Raw genomic sequence first — 17967 nt, 5'->3', positions numbered from 1 at the left:
CCTACCATTAAAACTCTTATTATGTTGCCTTCCTCATCCAGAACATATATTTAATCACTGCTTGGTGAGATTATAATTGACAAATGAAACGACGCGAGACGCCAACTGCCGGTGACAAAACAAACAACCAATCACAGAGCGAGTAGATGATGTCATCCCAGGATTACCAAAACAGGAAAAAGGAAGTAGGATCAGACCACTATGACAAGAATCGACATGTCGTCTCTCACATAATATATATGTTCTGGATGAGGAAGGCAACATAATAAGAGTTTTAATGGTAGGTAAAACTCCATCATTATTGATGTTTTTGCGGATATTTTTGTTATTCTCCCCAAACTGAAAAATCTTCATGCAAAAAATTAAAATAAAAATAAACATGTTTTAATGTTTCATGTCAATATTACTGTTTTAACACATTTCTGGCGAGTATTTTTTGCGTTGGCGCTACGCTGTTTCCGGGCAAAAATAAATGTACCGTGCGAATTTCTTTAATTTGTTTTAAATCGTTAAATCTTGGAAAATAATTGAAATATTTCAATAAAAATTTCTAGGTAGTAACTAACACGCATACCCAAGCTACAAAAGTACTAAACGAAAATCGAATATTATTTTAAATTGCAACTCAATTAAACTTGTAATATGGTAAGTTTTTAGATTCTCACGGCCAAAAGCATTTTTGTTGTTTGTTTTTGGGGTGTTATGCCGTGTTGCGCTAACTCCTTCTTTAGCCGACGTTTCGGACAGCGTTGCAGTGTCCATCATCAGGGCAGATCCGGTAGATCCGAAGATGTGTGATGATGGACACTGATGATGGACACTGCAACGATCCTGATGATGGACACTGCAACGCTGTCCGAAACGTCGGCTAAAGAAGGAGTTAGCGCAACACGGCATAACACCCCAAAAACAAACAACAAAAAAAACTTGTAATATGTTTATTATAGTCCGCCTATCGGTATTTGCCCATACCTGTTTTCTTTAAATACACCCGACATCTCTCGCTCCCTTGCACATAGGAGTTGAATGGGGCGGAACAGAAGTAGATTTTCAGGGTCATAAAAACCCTCATTCTAGGAATTGAATTATTACAATAACAAATTACATACTATCCTTTTGTTGAAATACCGATGTAAACGAAAGGCAAAGAAACCCGGCTGAAGTGTGTTAATACTTGCTATGCGAATAAGATGGTACTCTTTAGCTTTTGGTAATTTCACTACACAGAAAAATAATAGCATTTCGTTAAAATTTACTTTAAAGTTTATAAAGCCCATTGATAAAGTAATTACAATTACCGTTTGACTGGTCCCGAAGAATAGCCTCCTGGGAATTGTCACATCTGGTGCTGCTTTCGCCGGAGATCACAGTCAGAGTCTTCGTCAAAATTCTTCGCCAGCTTCTTGGTGGAATTGCGCTTCAGATTCTTCGGTGAGGACTTATTCTCAACGGATGATCGCCGAGGAGTGGCTTTCTTTGGCGTTTTACCGGGAGTCCTCTTGCTGGACTTCTTCGCGGAGGAGCTTCTCCGCCTCCCAGGGGGTTTGTCTTTGTCTGGAGTGTCGGGGAGCGAGGTCAGGTCCATCACTGGGCCGTTGGAGGTGCTGGCTTTGTCAGTCGGGAAGTATCGCAGTACTTTCTTCTTCCTGCAAAATAATTTGTAAATTATAATACAGTTTTGTGTCAGAATCAATATCGACTGTGCTTTGGTAAAAAGCTTCAAGCCACAAAAAGAAAATTTTACAGGAGACGATAAAGACGAATATTTACAGATTCGTAAAACTAATTAAAAGTCTTGAAGTTTATGTTTTTAGCTGCATATTTAAATATTGGCGCCACATTAATTTGGTTCGCTCTTATGTCGCCAGAGGTGCGCTCTGTCGGCCAACAGGGAAACTACTCCAGCTGTCATGCATATCGGCAGGTAAAGAGTGGATTAGCTGGACCTGCTGGACACGCGAGAAGTGGCAGCCCACGGTCCGAACTGCCAGAGCCAACGGCTGGGATTTTAAGCTGCACAATGCACGATATAACCTTACTCCTTATTGGATGTTATTATTGTAATGGACCGTGAAGACAAATTATATTTCATCATAACCATTTACTTGGCGTTTTATTATTGCTAACAATATGAAAGTGGTTATTTTTTTTTCCAAATTTTGATGTAAAATATTGCAATGCTATTTGTAAGTGAGTTATTTGAGGGTTGAGTAATTTCATCTACAGATTTCTCGAAATAACATTTTTTTTTTCTCAACAAATTTAGTTTTTAGTATTAAAAATGCCTTAATCAGCAAAAATTACTCTAAAATGTTGTACTTCGAAGACTATCCTATACGAAACCACTGAAAAGTAACATTCCCAAATAATGTGGCTTTAACCCTTAGGAGCCGGAGCCCTGCATTTGCAGTGTTGAAGAATTGTGCCCACGCACTACACGAAGCACTACAATTGCAGTGTCGACCTTACACCTTCAGTTTGCCTTTGGATATTACTTCTACTGTGTTTGTTAAACACAAACATCAAAATGTAACTATATCAAGTAGAGTCTGTCTTTATGTTGGTCTTAATAAAAATATTTTTTATTTATTGAATATTTAAGGGTTAATGTATTTTGAAAAATTCTGTGGGTAAAATGAAGAATGTGTGGATGAGTCAAAAAGTTTGAGTAGCCAAGTCCAATTACATAGTTACATATTAGGGGTAGGCAGAGAGAGTGGACTGCCAAACAACTTCATCTCAGCACACACTCTTTGCCTAATTCACATCACATCATCTTATAACATATTATGTACTCTTCTGTTATTCTGACTCTTGACGTGGCTGTCCCAAGTTATTAATTAACCATGCCATCGCTTCCATGAGGAACTGTACAATTTTTACTATTCATATGATATGAATAGTAAAAATTGTACAGTATTCATCATACATAACTTAATTGTCTTAGGACGGGTTGTTTCGGAGAACTTGAACAATTCTTCAAATTTCAAAGTTAATTTTCAAGTTCTGTGAATGATATTTTTAAGTTCTGTTTTTATTTCAGTTCTGTCAATCAACTAGCCTATTGTTTCTGCTATCGTGGTACGAGAACACGCCGTCAGATGGAATGCAGGAAAACACTTCTTCTTCTTGACATATAAATTTATTAATTCACAATATAATCGCAGAGGATCTTATTTTCCTCTGCTAAAACTTAAACTGAAAGAAATAAAGGTCTAGTTTCCTCTATTCTTCAGTTTTACCTAGGTTTACATAAACCTAGTGATTATCTCACGACTGACAGCGTAGGTACGTCTGTACCTACCCGTTATAGCAACACTGCAATACTGTCCTTTTTCTGGGAGGTATCTGTATTTAAACTAAATTCTGAAGGACATTTTACCAAAATAAAGATGTTCCACCCGCTCGTTGGCAAACAACATTCTTAACATAAAATAAAATGCATTTAACTATTCTTAATGATACAAACGTGACTTAAACAATAGAAATATTTTAAAGGAATTATTTTGAGGGAGATGAAACTTTATTTGGGGTTTTTATTACTATGGGACAGGGGTGGGAAAGGTATTGGCAAATATTTTTAGGCATAATGGTTTAACTAGGGTCATCATAAAATCGAAGGCGAACAGCTCTATTTGAAAACTGCCGCCGCTTGCAGTAAAATGTCACCAATTCTTAAATCATAAATGATACAAACAAGGCAATATGTTTATAAAAATACCAGGCCAATGAATTGTTTTATTGTAGGGTCGAATGTGCAAATGTGGGAAACTGCACTTACTTTGAAAATACGAACTGTGGGAATGCGCCTGAAGGCTAAATTTTATTGAGCAATAGTAAACGTCGCATTCTGGAAGATACATACCTCCTCCCGTGAAGATACTTCACAAAATAGGAAAAGAATGCGACTGTTATCTTTATTAGGTACCTGCTGCTTGTCTACGAAAATTACCAGTTAAATTTATTAAATTACTAAAATAAAAATATTTATGCTACTCTTAAAACTAAAAATTCCTAAAAGAATATGTAAATCTTATGACTAAAGATTGTGTAGTAGGTAATGTCTTAAAACTAGAAATTCCGTAAAAAATGTAAATCTTATGACTAAAAATTGTGTAGTAGGTAATGTATTAAAACTAGAAATCCCGTAAAAATGTATATCTTATGACTAAATGGTTGTAGTAGGTAATTTCGCATTCACCTCCCCCCGTGAATTCATTTCACCTAGCGGATAAAAAGAATGCGATGGTTGTATCTTCAATACTGCTACTTTAGTAGCCGGTCTGCGAAACGTACCGTGATTCGTTTGAATATCTACAACGCGAACTTGTCCATCGGCTCCGGGGTATACTTTTACTACCATACCCTTTGGCCAGGTATTCCGGGGCAACGTGTTGTCACATAGGATGACTACATCGCCCACCTTTATAGGTGGTATCACGTCATGCCATTTAGAACGTTTTACCAGTGTAGGTAAATATTCTTTTACCCATCGTGACCAAAATTGGTCGGCAAAAAATTGTGCAATACGCCATTGCTTTTTTAGGCATAAATCGCCGTGATTAAAGACCCCTACGATTGGGGTGTCATATTTATAACCTAACAGGAAATGATTTGGTGTTAGACTTTCAAAATCCTTGCTATCGAGAGAAACGTGTGTGAGTTTTTTTTTTTTTTTTTTTTTTTATTGGTTTTCAAGTTACAATCCCGTTAAACTTCAATAAAGCAGTTTGTCAACAGGATGTTAATGATCAATTACATACATACACACATAATATTATTACTATAACCATACAATTAACACAACTAAATTAATATAAACTATCTCTATTTAATAACCATTGTTTCAGCATATATCTCAATCTATTTGTGGAATCGCAATTTTTTATATTAATGGGTAACATGTTAAGCATTTTTGGCACGTTAAATTCTAGGGTTCGCCGTCCGTATTTATTATTATATTTTGGAACAAGCATTCCGTCATTCTTTGTAAACCTTGTATTATATTCATGTTGCACTTTCCTTTTATAATCAGACTCAGATATATGTTGGATCAATATTTTGTACCATAATAAGGCCTGCACCGGTAATATTGTTAAATTTCGATACAACAATGAAATGTTTCGTCTCTGTGAAAAAATATGTTTTTGAGCTAATAACTTCACCATAGAATTTTGTACTGATTGCAGGTGGTTTAAATTAGTTTTACAAGAGTGACCCCAAGTAGTTAAACCATACCGTAAAGTTGATTCTGCGAGTGATAGGTAAATAATTTTTAAAATATTCACCGGAACGAAAACATTTTAGTTTGTATATCCTACCCACTATCGCTCTCAGCCGCTTGCAAGTTTTGTTTATTTGTGAATCCCACTTGAAATGACAATCAACAGTCACCCCCAGTGGTCTACTATTAACTATATTTTCTGCTTCTAACAGCAATGTGTGCAAAGTTTCCGGGCGTGGTGCTTGCTCGCGTAATATGGCGTAAAACGTAGTTTTAATTGATTTTATTAGACTTTCCCAGGAGCCTCCGTGGTGAGGAGATCCTGGCGGATTAAATTTCCAATTTATTTTCCTTACCGACATTTCGTTATTTAATTTGTCCTGGTTTAGAGATGATAATGATTCTGATAATACCTTATCAGTACCTCTAAGGTTTGTTCCATTATCACTCCAAATAGTTAGCGGGTAACCGCGCCTAGCAATAAAACGTCTGATTGCTAGTATGGCGGAATCCGTAGTCAGGGAATCCGCGATTTCAATATGCACGGCTCTTGTTGATAAACATGTAAACAAAACACCGTACCGTTTTTCATTTCTGCGCCCTATTGTTACTTTCATGGGACCAAAGTAATCCATGCCTGTGTGTGTAAAAGGACGTATATGATGTTGTAACCTTTCCATAGGTAAACATCCCATTAGAGGTGCCTGTGGTTGGGCTCTCTTATTTTTGCAAGTTTGACATATATATTTAATTTTTCTAATAGACTGACGCGCATTAAGTATCCAATACTTTTGTCTTATTGCATTTAAGACGTGTTCAACTCCACCGTGGCTAGACATCTCGTGAAACTGTGTAATTAATAATTGAGCTAACTTATCTTTATTGTCGAGAATTATCGGGAAGACTGTACTTAATTGTACGTCTTCAATCGCCGCAATCCTACCCTGTATGCGTATTATTCCATTTACATCTAAATACGCACTTAATTGTCTTAATCTACTATCTTTTGGCAATCTTTCGTTTTTGGATAAAATTATAATTTCTCTATGAAACGTTCTTTTCTGAGACTCTTTTATAAGAAAATGTTCTGCTGAAGTTAAGTCATCAGCAGTAAGAGAATTATTTTCTGCTTGTTTGCCTCTACATTTGTTGATGAATTTAAAAACGTACGCTGTAGCTCTTAATAATCTTGAATATTTGGAGAATTTATTTAAGTCTATGAAACATGCCGCCGATGTGGTGAGTAAGATAGCCGATGGTTTTAACTCTAATAGTTCTTTGTTTATGCTATCACACTGTTTAGCCAAATTCTCTTGCGGCCATACTTCTGGAGGTGATTTTAGGAATTCGGGACCAGAAAACCATCGCCCCTCTAATCCTAAATCTGTCATCCTAGTATCTCTGGTAGCCTCATCTGCTATATTATCTTTAGTTGGAAGCCACCGCCAGCATTCTGAACCAACTGTTTCTTCCAACTCACCTAACCTATGCGCAACAAAAGGCTTAAAATTTCTTGAATCAGATTTTAACCAGCACATTACGGTTTTTGAATCTGTCCAAAAATGTTTCGAGTTAAAGGTGAGCGTGTGTTCACCGATTATACATTTATATAATCTACTACCTAAAAGGGCTGCTTGCAATTCTAAGCGCGGAATTGACATCGGCTTGATTGGGGCTACGCGGGTTTTGCTAGCAATAAAATTTACGAAGACCTGACCATTAGCATTTTGAACACGACTATAAGCTACACAACACATTGCCTTTTCGCTCGCATCACAGAAAATATGAAGTTGTCTGTCTACGGCGTTTTCCCCACCGCATAAAATCTCGTAATACCTAGGAATTTTAACTTTACTTATTGACCTTAAGGCTTCCAACCAATGAAGCCATTCATTAAAATTACGATCATTTAATTTCTTATCCCAGTCAGTACCCGACCTCCATACATTTTGCAGTAGTATTTTAGACCGAACTGTCAGGGGTGCTAAAAACCCGGGCGGATCGAATATTGTCATAATGACTTTCAACATCTGCCTTTTCGTGGGTCTTTGCTTCCCAGAAATAATATCTCCGGGAATTTTTTTGAAGCTTAGATCGAATGACAATGTGTCTGAATTTGGATCCCATTGCAAACCTAATGTTCTCTGTATGTTTTCCTCTTGTTCGAAACAAACAACATTCTTCGACCTGTGGGCTACTGGAATGTTTTCTAGCGCCTCTGGCGCGTTACTTGCCCAGCTGGTGATATTAAACCCGCCTTGAGCATGTATGTATGTAATATCTTGTATTAATTTCTTCGCACTTTCTACTGAATTTACACTATCTAAATAGTCGTCCATGTAATGTTTTGTTTTTATTGCTTCGACGGCCTGGGGATACTGAGATAAAAATTGATCCGCGTTTTTATTTTTTACGAATTGCGCCGAACAAGGTGATGATTTTGCGCCAAAAATCATTGAATTCATAGCGTATACAGACGGGGCTACCTTACGATCTTTTCCTCTCCATAAAAACAACTGAAACGGTGTATCTTCATCAATAATTTTAATTTGTAAAAACATTTCTTGGATATCGGCGGTGAATGCAATTTTATTTTGCCTAAATTTAAAAAGCATTCCTAGCAGAGAATTATACAGATCGGGCCCGGTTAAAAGCCTATCATTCAAAGAAATTCCCTTTGATTTTGCCGCCGCATCAAATACAACCCGAAGCTTTCCTGGCTTACTTGGGTTGTAAACAGCAAAATGTGGTAAATAAAATTTATCCGAGCTATCCGGATACCTACCACTGAAATTGAATTTTTTTGCATATCCTTTCTCTAAATAATGTTGTATTTTGTTGCAGTAGGCTTCCGCAAATTCAGGGTCTTTATCCATTCTCTTTTCTAAAGTTTTTAATCTATTTTCCGCAACCTGAAGACTATCAGGAAAATATCTTTCTTCTTCCTTCCACAGCAAACCCGTCTCCCAATGACACCCCTGACTAGCGCGTTTTGTGGTACTTTCTAACAGGGAATATGCACATTTATCATTTTTGCATATTTTCGGGCTCACTACTCCCATCTCGTCTATCTTAAAACTCTCTTTGATAATTTCATGCAATTCGCTATTTTCATTTTCCTGAACATGAAAATTGAATTCTACACTATTTCCCGTTTTCTTTGCAATATGGCCGAGCGCGACCCAACCAAGCTTTGTATAAGATAATGATACCTTATGTTTATCTCCCTGAACTATTTTTCTGGAAATAATTAATTCCCAGTTGTTTTGCCCGATTAACATTTGGGGTTTTACATTCCTTTCAAAGCGAGGGGCGTTTTTTAAGTGTTTATTACTCGAAATGTAAGAATTAGACAGCGCCATTTGAGCTGGTATCTTTAAATCCCGAACGGTTCGAGCACTAGCTATGTACGATTCTACTTCGTTTTTACCTTTTATTTTTACATTTATTGACATAGAATCCGCGTTGTTGGAGCTCATTTCATTGACTCCATGCAATGAGAGGTCACTAACTGGTCCAGACAAACCGATTTGTTTGGCTACTTCTTGGTCTAACAATGTGACGGTTGACCCATCGTCTAACAGCGCATGAATATCTCGGCTCCCGAGTGGCCCGTATACCGTAATCGGAATAATTTTTAAAAGTACTTGATTACTTTCCCACGTGTTTGTGACAACTTCATCGGTTTCCACCCGATTGTGATTAACCAATAAATCATGAAATTTTTTGTTTGGTGATTTTAAATTTACTTTACAATTAAAACGGGAATGTCCGTACCCTAAGCACTTGTAACAAACATTATTATATTTAGCAATTTCCCATCTTTGCGTTATTGGGACATTTTTAAATTTTTCACATTGCCAAATCTGGTGTTCTCCTTTGCAAACACAGCACGGTGGTTTTCCATTATTAGTGGTGTGATAAAGGAATTTTTTTGACGTATCGTACGGACGTTCGAAATGATTATTTTTGGATGCATAAGGCCTATTAAAATTTTGTTTATTTTGATGTTGATTAGCTTGTCGTGGATGATAATTATTACTATACTGCTTGAAATGGTTATTGGAAGCGAATTTAGTTTCGTTACTGATTTTAGAATTAAAACTTATTCCCGAGTCACGTGAATTAATGACGATTTCTTCCAGCCAAAGTGATAAATAGCAGAGTATTGGCTGTGTTGTGTTCCGCCTATCTTTGTCTGTAAGCCACAACGTTCGTAGTGTACTAGGCAGTTTACCGATTAATGTCGATAACAAATCTGGATTGTGCAAATGTCCGATATTTTTAAATGATTTTAACATAGAAATTAAATTTTTTACTTTACAAGAAAATCGAATTATGGCGTCTGAACTGGTATTCTCATCTAATTTACTTAAATTTCGGATCTCACCAATAGTTTTTTGTATGATGTGATCCGTGTTGCCAAAAATATTTTCTAACGTATTTATTATTTCCTTGACATTGCAAGGAGATAATAGAAGGGAAGAAACCGCGTCACGCGCCTCTCCTTTTAACGCTTTTTGTAATCTATATAAATTTTCGCTGTCAGATACTTTTAAGAAGTCTGTGGTATGATGGTATATTGATTTGAACGCAATCCATTCAATTGGATTGCCGTTAAATGTGGGAAGATCATTAACTTTGGGCCTGGTATTATATAAAGACATTGCCTTACCAATTGATTCCGCGAGACGGTCTTCAGTTATAGCAGGTGTTGGTCCCTGGAATCGGCCCTGCGACTCTGGCCACTGTTGCCCGTCGCGTTGCTCTGCTAAGTTGAATGGCTGCTCTGATGTAGGCAGCTCCCAGTAGCTACTGCTTGGCTGCTGAGGCTGCGTCGACTGCAGCTGAAGAGATTGCCCTACCGAGGGCTGCTGATCCGATGTTCCTCTGGGTGGGAGTAGCTCGTACCGCCCGCCCTGCTGCTGCTGCTCCAACCGCTGTCCCAAGTGCAGCGGAAGAGTCTGCTCTGCCCGAGGCTCCAATTGCGATGGGAGAGTCTGCCCTGCCAAGGGCTGCTGCTCTGAGGATCCTTTTGGTGGGAGTAATGCGTACCGCCCACCCTTGTGCTGCTCCAACCGCTGTTCCAATTGCAGCGGATGAGCCTGCTCTACCCGAGGTTCCATTTGCGACGGGAGAGTCTGCCCTGCCAAGGGCTGTTGCTGTGCAGTTCTTGTGGGCGGTTGTAGTGATAACCGCCCATCATGGAGCAGTTCCTGTTGCTGCTCCATTTGAACTCGAAGAGGCTGTTCATCGTGATCTCCAAGTTCTGATGATGAACTGTGATGTGACTGGTCCACCCAGTCATTGACTCTATCCTCGAGAGTCCGTTGCGAAGTCCTTGATGCAGCTTCTAAAACGAGCGCCGCATGTTGCTCCTCTGCTTCCAAGACTGACATTGCTGCAGTCATCTTTGCTTCGGAAGCCTTTGCTTCGGAAGCCTTTGCTTCCGCGGCCATCTTTGCTTCAGCCATCTCCGTAAGTAGGCGGGCCTTTTGTCTCGTGATGTGCACCTTGGTTGCTGAAGCTTTTATTTGAGCCTCCATCCAGCTGCTGCTGGTTCCCGCCTTGCTGCCGGAGACAGATGACGTCTTTGAGTGTTGTCCCGCTTCCATGATGCTGCTGTTCCCGATGCGGCTCGAAGGACCATATGTTTCTGCTATCGTGGTACGAGAACACGCCGTCAGATGGAATGCAGGAAAACACTTCTTCTTCTTGACATATAAATTTATTAATTCACAATATAATCGCAGAGGATCTTATTTTCCTCTGCTAAAACTTAAACTGAAAGAAATAAAGGTCTAGTTTCCTCTATTCTTCAGTTTTACCTAGGTTTACATAAACCTAGTGATTATCTCACGACTGACAGCGTAGGTACGTCTGTACCTACCCGTTATAGCAACACTGCAATACTGTCCTTTTTCTGGGAGGTATCTGTATTTAAACTAAATTCTGAAGGACATTTTACCAAAATAAAGATGTTCCACCCGCTCGTTGGCAAACAACATTCTTAACATAAAATAAAATGCATTTAACTATTCTTAATGATACAAACGTGACTTAAACAATAGAAATATTTTAAAGGAATTATTTTGAGGGAGATGAAACTTTATTTGGGGTTTTTATTACTATGGGACAGGGGTGGGAAAGGTATTGGCAAATATTTTTAGGCATAATGGTTTAACTAGGGTCATCATAAAATCGAAGGCGAACAGCTCTATTTGAAAACTGCCGCCGCTTGCAGTAAAATGTCACCAATTCTTAAATCATAAATGATACAAACAAGGCAATATGTTTATAAAAATACCAGGCCAATGAATTGTTTTATTGTAGGGTCGAATGTGCAAATGTGGGAAACTGCACTTACTTTGAAAATACGAACTGTGGGAATGCGCCTGAAGGCTAAATTTTATTGAGCAATAGTAAACGTCGCATTCTGGAAGATACACCTATAATAATATAATTTGAATAGGACTTTCACAGAACCCGTAAATGAACGTTGAAATTTGATGAATTGTTCAAATTCTCCGAAACAACCCGTCCTTAGTAACAATCTTAAGTGGTAAATTAAGGATGTCCACTGATTCTGTATAATTATTTCCCCCCATAAGTATTCTGAACAATGAGGAGTACAAATGGTAGTTAGTCCCAGAATTTAAGCACTGAAATAAATCTAGTATTGCATGGTGGAATCGGCACACATACACCTCAGGAATCTCATTTCAACAGCATTCAATCCTTTCTCTGCCCGTTCGATGCCTCACTGCCATACATCGTGATAGGCATAGCACTCCATTGTGGACTGCTAGCCTTGCTAAATTAGCCTAGAAAAATTAGACGAGTTTAAATATAAACTAACTAGCGCATCGCTATTTACCTTTTCTTTTTCTGATTGGGGTTAGGAGGCTGGCTGGAAGTGGCACTCGTTAGGTTGCTAATCTGAATGTTCTGGAACGCCATGTTGGCCATCACGGTGGGCCGCATGCGGTCGGGTGGCTTGAGCGACCCATACCTGCCCACGGCGTACGGCTGGCGAACAGCCGCACGAGCCGCCGTGTGGCTGCTTCCGGAGTTGGGATGTTGGAAGTTGGGATTGATGAAGCGGGACTTGTTGGAGTAACTTGTTGACGGACGCGGCTTGAAGATGCTGTCGGTACCCGAGTCGGGCAAGATAGATCCTCCAAAGTGGTTAACCATATTGTGATTAGTAATCGGTATCAATCTGCGGACAACACAATAGTTAGTATATTTTTTAATAGTAAATTTTTGAATCAAAAAAGAAATACTGCTATTCATAAAAAGTAAAATAAAAAAGTAATGGTTAAAGATTATAGAGATCAGAAGAAAGATAAATGGTTAAGGGAATAATGGTTAAAGAATTCATAATCTGCTCTTTTTTTTGTTATTTGTTTTTGGGGTGTTATGCTGTGTTGCGCTAGCGCAACACGGCTCAACAAATAACAAAAATACTGTTGGCCGTGAAAATCTTAAATCATAATCTGCTCTTTCGTCGATGACGCTAATTTAATTATTTTTGGGAAAAAAAACTTTTTTGTAAGTTACGCGTTATTAAGATGAATTATTTGTCTACGCCTGTAAATACATAATACAAATAAATAGACACAAACTCAATTCTTTTAAGAAAGTCGTTCAAAAACAATATTGGATTGAATCACCGATACAGGCACTGCCTCCCCAAACTGAAAAATCTCCATAAAAAAAAATTTAACAAAAAAAAAGTATTATACTGCCCTGATGAGGCTACGGTTGTAGCGAAACCCGGTCGGCATTAAGTATTTACCCATAAGTGATGTTTACAAAGTTACTGTTTAATTTTAAATTATAATGTCACATCACAAAGTAACCGCTTCATATGAAGAAAAAAAAAAGTCGAGATGTCGATGTCGCCAAAAAAGATGTCGCCACTTCCGTTTGCATTTCGCACTTGGACGGGCCCAGGCCACAAATAAATAAGCACAAACTCGACAACCAAGAAAACATTAAAATATTATATAATAGGTGGACATAAAAGTACAATAAGAAGGAAACCAAAACCAAACAATTACCGGGAAACTTCAAAACCTGGCTTATTATAGTACCTATATAGAAATTACATCAAAAAGTCCCAATTTTGAAGTAATTGTATCAAACATGAAGCAACATCATTTCTCCAAAAACTGAAAGGGAAACCTGTAAATATGAATTTTTGTTTGATCCAATTTGAGAATTTTATTTTGTTTGTCTATTACATACTTACTATTTTCATGTAACTTTTTTTTTATTTTCCGTGTAAATTAATTCAATAAATAATGTTTATTTAAATATACATTGATTGTCTTCTTTTCGAAATGGCGGGAAGGGGTAATATCGACTTAAGCAACAAAATTTTGGGGTAATGGTTAAAAAAGTTCCCCGACCGCTGATTTAAGTGATGGGAGCTATGAATTTTTAATTTCAGGTTTCCTTCCGAGTGAACATATCTTATCTCCATCAATTAAAATATTTTTTTAATGTTCAACTACAATAGCTTAAAGTCGCCCAAATTAATTTTCAATTTCACCAAAACTGGCTAGCAAAAATACAATTTAAAAAAAAACACGCAAATGCCAGCAATTGGAAAATGAAAACTGCTAATTTTTATAGGCTCTACATAGAAAAGAAAAAAATCTGAAATCTGTGTATTTTCAAATACAGTACGCTACAGAAGAGTTAAGAGGAGAAGAGAAATGAAATGTGAAATCACCTGGATGCCATTATATTGCTGACGGGGAAAACATTTTGAGAAACAAATGGTGGCGGCACTTTGTAGTTCTTCTTGGACATCTTTAAATCTGGTACAATCATCACACCATTTGCTTTCACCACTCCTGAAAATACATAAGCATTTAATATTAATTTTTGAGAACTTTTCAAACACCAAATTAGGCAGATAAAATATTTTAGGCAGGGGCTCTCACGAACTTTATCATTAACAATTATTTATATTTTAGTCTACATTCACTAAATACTTAGTCGTATATTACCAATTCAACTATCTGTGGACATTTATAATTGGTCTGTTTCTTTTCCATTCTCCGCTGTGTATTAAATTAATATTAAGACTGTTTATGTGTAGAATAATTTTCTCAGTTACCCGCGTAACGTAGTCCTTAAAAGGACTTTTTAACTCCTGACGTTTCGGACAGATCTCACTGTCCATTTTCAGAGGCCTTATGTCTTGAGTTTTGTCTCAAACTGAACGCTTTCGCGTGTCTGTTCGGTCCAGAAGTTTAGGTACAAGTAGGCCTCTGAAGATGGACAGTGAGATCTGTCCGAAACGTCAGGAGTTAAAAAGTCCTTTTAAGGACTATGTTACACCTGTGAAAACAAACCTTAACCATAACACATATTTATATTTTTAGTAATTTTTAGAAAACAATTTTAAATGAAGGAATAACAGTTCTTCGCTCTAGTTCATTTTTATCCAACAGACAAAAAAGGTAAATCGGGAGAAATAGCGCTTCAAAGATTTTTTTACGAAAAATGCATATACAATGAAATTAACTTAATTATAAGCTTACTAAAATGATTAAGGACGGGTGGTTTCGGAGAATTTGAACAATTCATCAAATTTCAACGTTCATTTTCGGGTTTTGTGAAAGACTTATTCAAGTTCTGTTTTTATATCATTGTAGGCTAGTTGCTTGACAAAACTGAAATAAAAACAGAACTTGAAAAAATCTTTCACAGAACTTGAAAATGAACGTTGAACTTTGATGAATTGTTCAGATTCTCCGAAACAACCCGTCCTTAAAGTGATAGAAATTATAATTTTTATGTAAAATTCGATCCAAATATTTAAAATTACGCAGAAAACACGTTTTTAATATGGATGTAGGTACGACAAAGTGTTTTGGATAAACATGCTCGGAATGTTGTTGATTTTGGTGGACAAACTGCGTCTTGAAAACAAATTAAAAATAATTTCTCAATTTTTTTTGTTCACTTGTATCGTATAAATAAATGCTTTTTGAGAAAAATTGCATACTTGTTGTGGACCAAAACGAACTAGAGCGATGAGTTTACAGACTGAAATTAACAAAATTTATTATAAGAGGCAATCGGTCACACTCTTTTATAGTCCATTCTTCTCATCCTCTTACGCCGTCTCTTTCATACTAGACATCAATTATGTGGTTACTGGATAAAACAGAACAAAATAAAATAGCAGGTTAGTTTGGGTCAGGTTAAGTAAAGATTAGGTGTTTCGTGACTCTGAATTGTTTAAACGCTTTTTCCGCTCGAACCAATAAGGAGGCTAGGATTCAAATTTTACTGGTTTGAATCTGCGCAGTGTTGCTTTGATTTGAATCGAGCCGCCCCCACGCCGTAGCGAAAACGTCAGCTAATGACAGTCGACGAAAGCACCGTACTGAGAAAAAAACCGATGTGTCAATTCAATTTCTAGCCGGAGTTATAATTAGTTCAATCTTAAACGAGTGCCTGTGAATTCCTCCACCATACGAGCGCTGCCAAAAGAACCATATCATCGAACATCACAACCAACTCTTCCGTAAGTCACATTAGCGAATACCTATCTTTTTGGTTCAGCGAACAGAGCGTTAATTTACATAGGCACATACCTGCCTAGATTATAACCATTATAATCTAACTAACCCATGTGTCGATAGTCTGCGCGATTATCGCATAAGATTGTTTTTTTTTTCCTTCAATTTATCTTCACATTATAATATTGTCACTGTTCTGTTTTGTCATGGAACCCCGGTCGTGACAATGTCTACTATATATTATTACATATTTACTTACTTTGTTGTTCTCTTTCCGCTTCATACTCCAGCCACGCCAGTTTCCTATCGTCCTCGTCCAACTGTTCCTCGAAGAGGTCCCTCAGAAGGGAGTCATGTTCGGGCATGCTCCAAACATACGGCAGACAAGTACCATTGCCACCAGCTACCGCCTTCCCTTTGCCACCGGTCAGTTGGTTGTCCAACATGACCATTGAAGATGATATCCTCTCAGTGTTGTTGGTTGCTTGACTGTCACTGGAAGCTCGGTTAGGCAGCATGACTATCGAAGAAGATGTCTCCCCAAGACTGTTGAAGCTAGTTATTTGACTGTCACTGAATGCTTTGTTAGTCAACATGACCATGGAAGATGATACCTCATCGGTGCTCTTGGTAACTTGACTGCCATCTGATGCTGCGTTAGTCAGCATGACTATGGAAGATGATACCTTCTCGGTGCTCTTGAGAACTTGACTGTGATCTGATGCTGGGTTAGTCAGCATGACTATGGAAGATGATACCTTCTCGGTGCTATTGGTAACTTGACTGTCATCTGACGCATGGTTAGTCAACATGACTATCGAAGAAGATACTCTCTCAGGACCATTCAAGCTGGTTACTTGACTGTCACTGGACGCTCTGTTAGTCAAAGTGACCATCGAAGATGATATCTTCTCAAGATTGTTAGAGATGGATAATGGTTCACTGGCTGACCGGTTAGTAAGCATGACCATTGAAGATAATATCCTCTCAGTGTTGTTGGTTGCTTGACTGTCATCTGACGCATGGTTAGTCAATATGATTATCGAAGAAGATACTCTCTCAGGACCATTCAAGCTGGTTACTTGACTGTCACTGGACGCTCTGTTAGTCAAAGTGACCATCGAAGATGATATCTTCTCCAGATTGTTAGAGATGGATAATGGTTCACTGGCTGACCGGTTAGTAAGCATGACCATTGAAGATAATATCCTCTCAGTGTTGTTGGTTGCTTGACTGTCATCTGACGCATGGTTAGTCAACATGACTATCGAAGAAGATACTCTCTCAGGACCATTCAAGCTGGTTACTTGACTGTCACTGGACGCTCTGTTAGTCAAAGTGACCATCGAAGATGATATCTTCTCCAGATTGTTAGAGATGGATAATGGTTCACTGGCTGACCGGTTAGTAAGCATGACCATTGAAGATAATATCCTCTCAGTGTTGTTGGTTGCTTGACTGTCATCTGACGCATGGTTAGTCAACATGACTATCGAAGAAGATACTCTCTCAGGACCATTCAAGCTGGTTACTTGACTGTCACTGGACGCTCTGTTAGTCAAAGTGACCATCGAAGATGATATCTTCTCAAGATTGTTAGAGATGGATAATGGTTCACTGGCTGACCGGTTAGTAAGCATGACCATTGAAGATAATATCCTCTCAGTGTTGTTGGTTGCTTGACTGTCATCTGACGCATGGTTAGTCAACATGACTATCGAAGAAGATACTCTCTCAGGACCATTCAAGCTGGTTACTTGACTGTCACTGGACGCTCTGTTAGTCAAAGTGACCATCGAAGATGATATCTTCTCCAGATTGTTAGAGATGGATAATGGTTCACTGGCTGACCGGTTAGTAAGCATGACCATTGAAGAAGATATCTTATCTTTGTCACATATCTTACTTTTGTGCAAGGCATTTGTTGGGTTATCCGGGGCCAGAATATCGTCTTTAGACATGTTAGTATTGTCATTGAAGTTTATAGGATTATTGTTGTGTTCTGTGGCTACTTTGTCAACGATAGACACTTCGGCAGCGGCCCAACAATCAGTTCCTTTAAAGTTTTCAGAATTACGTTGTTTACTCTCCAAGCGGGTGGCGGCCAATACTCTGGCCAGAACATGATCAGATGGGAAGCTTGGGATTGGCTGCGGTCCGTTTGGAATGGGGTTAATACTGAAAATAAAAAGTAAT

The 17967-nt window shown here is 38.0% G+C and overlaps 1 protein-coding gene across 1 annotated transcript in view; it reads right to left on the bottom strand.

The window, feature by feature from the left end:
- LOC149408933 (uncharacterized) overlaps positions 1-17967 on the bottom strand; it is a 35492-nt gene that overhangs the window by 12996 nt on the left and 4529 nt on the right. Inside the window, exons 3-6 of the mRNA XM_089650286.1 lie at positions 16031-17949; positions 13968-14091; positions 12102-12446; positions 1299-1646 (exon numbers count right to left, since the gene is read on the bottom strand). Of these exons, the coding sequence (XP_089506412.1) occupies positions 1337-1646; positions 12102-12446; positions 13968-14091; positions 16031-17949 (2698 nt within the window). The 3' untranslated portion in view covers positions 1299-1336. The remainder of the gene's footprint in view (positions 1-1298; positions 1647-12101; positions 12447-13967; positions 14092-16030; positions 17950-17967) is intronic.

Source organism: Hesperophylax consimilis, unplaced genomic scaffold (genome assembly GCF_061612785.1).
Source record: "Hesperophylax consimilis isolate HC1 unplaced genomic scaffold, BYU_Hcon_1.0 scaffold_41, whole genome shotgun sequence".
Lineage (NCBI taxonomy): Eukaryota > Metazoa > Arthropoda > Insecta > Trichoptera > Limnephilidae > Hesperophylax > Hesperophylax consimilis.
This window is presented reverse-complemented; position numbering and strand designations above follow the sequence as displayed.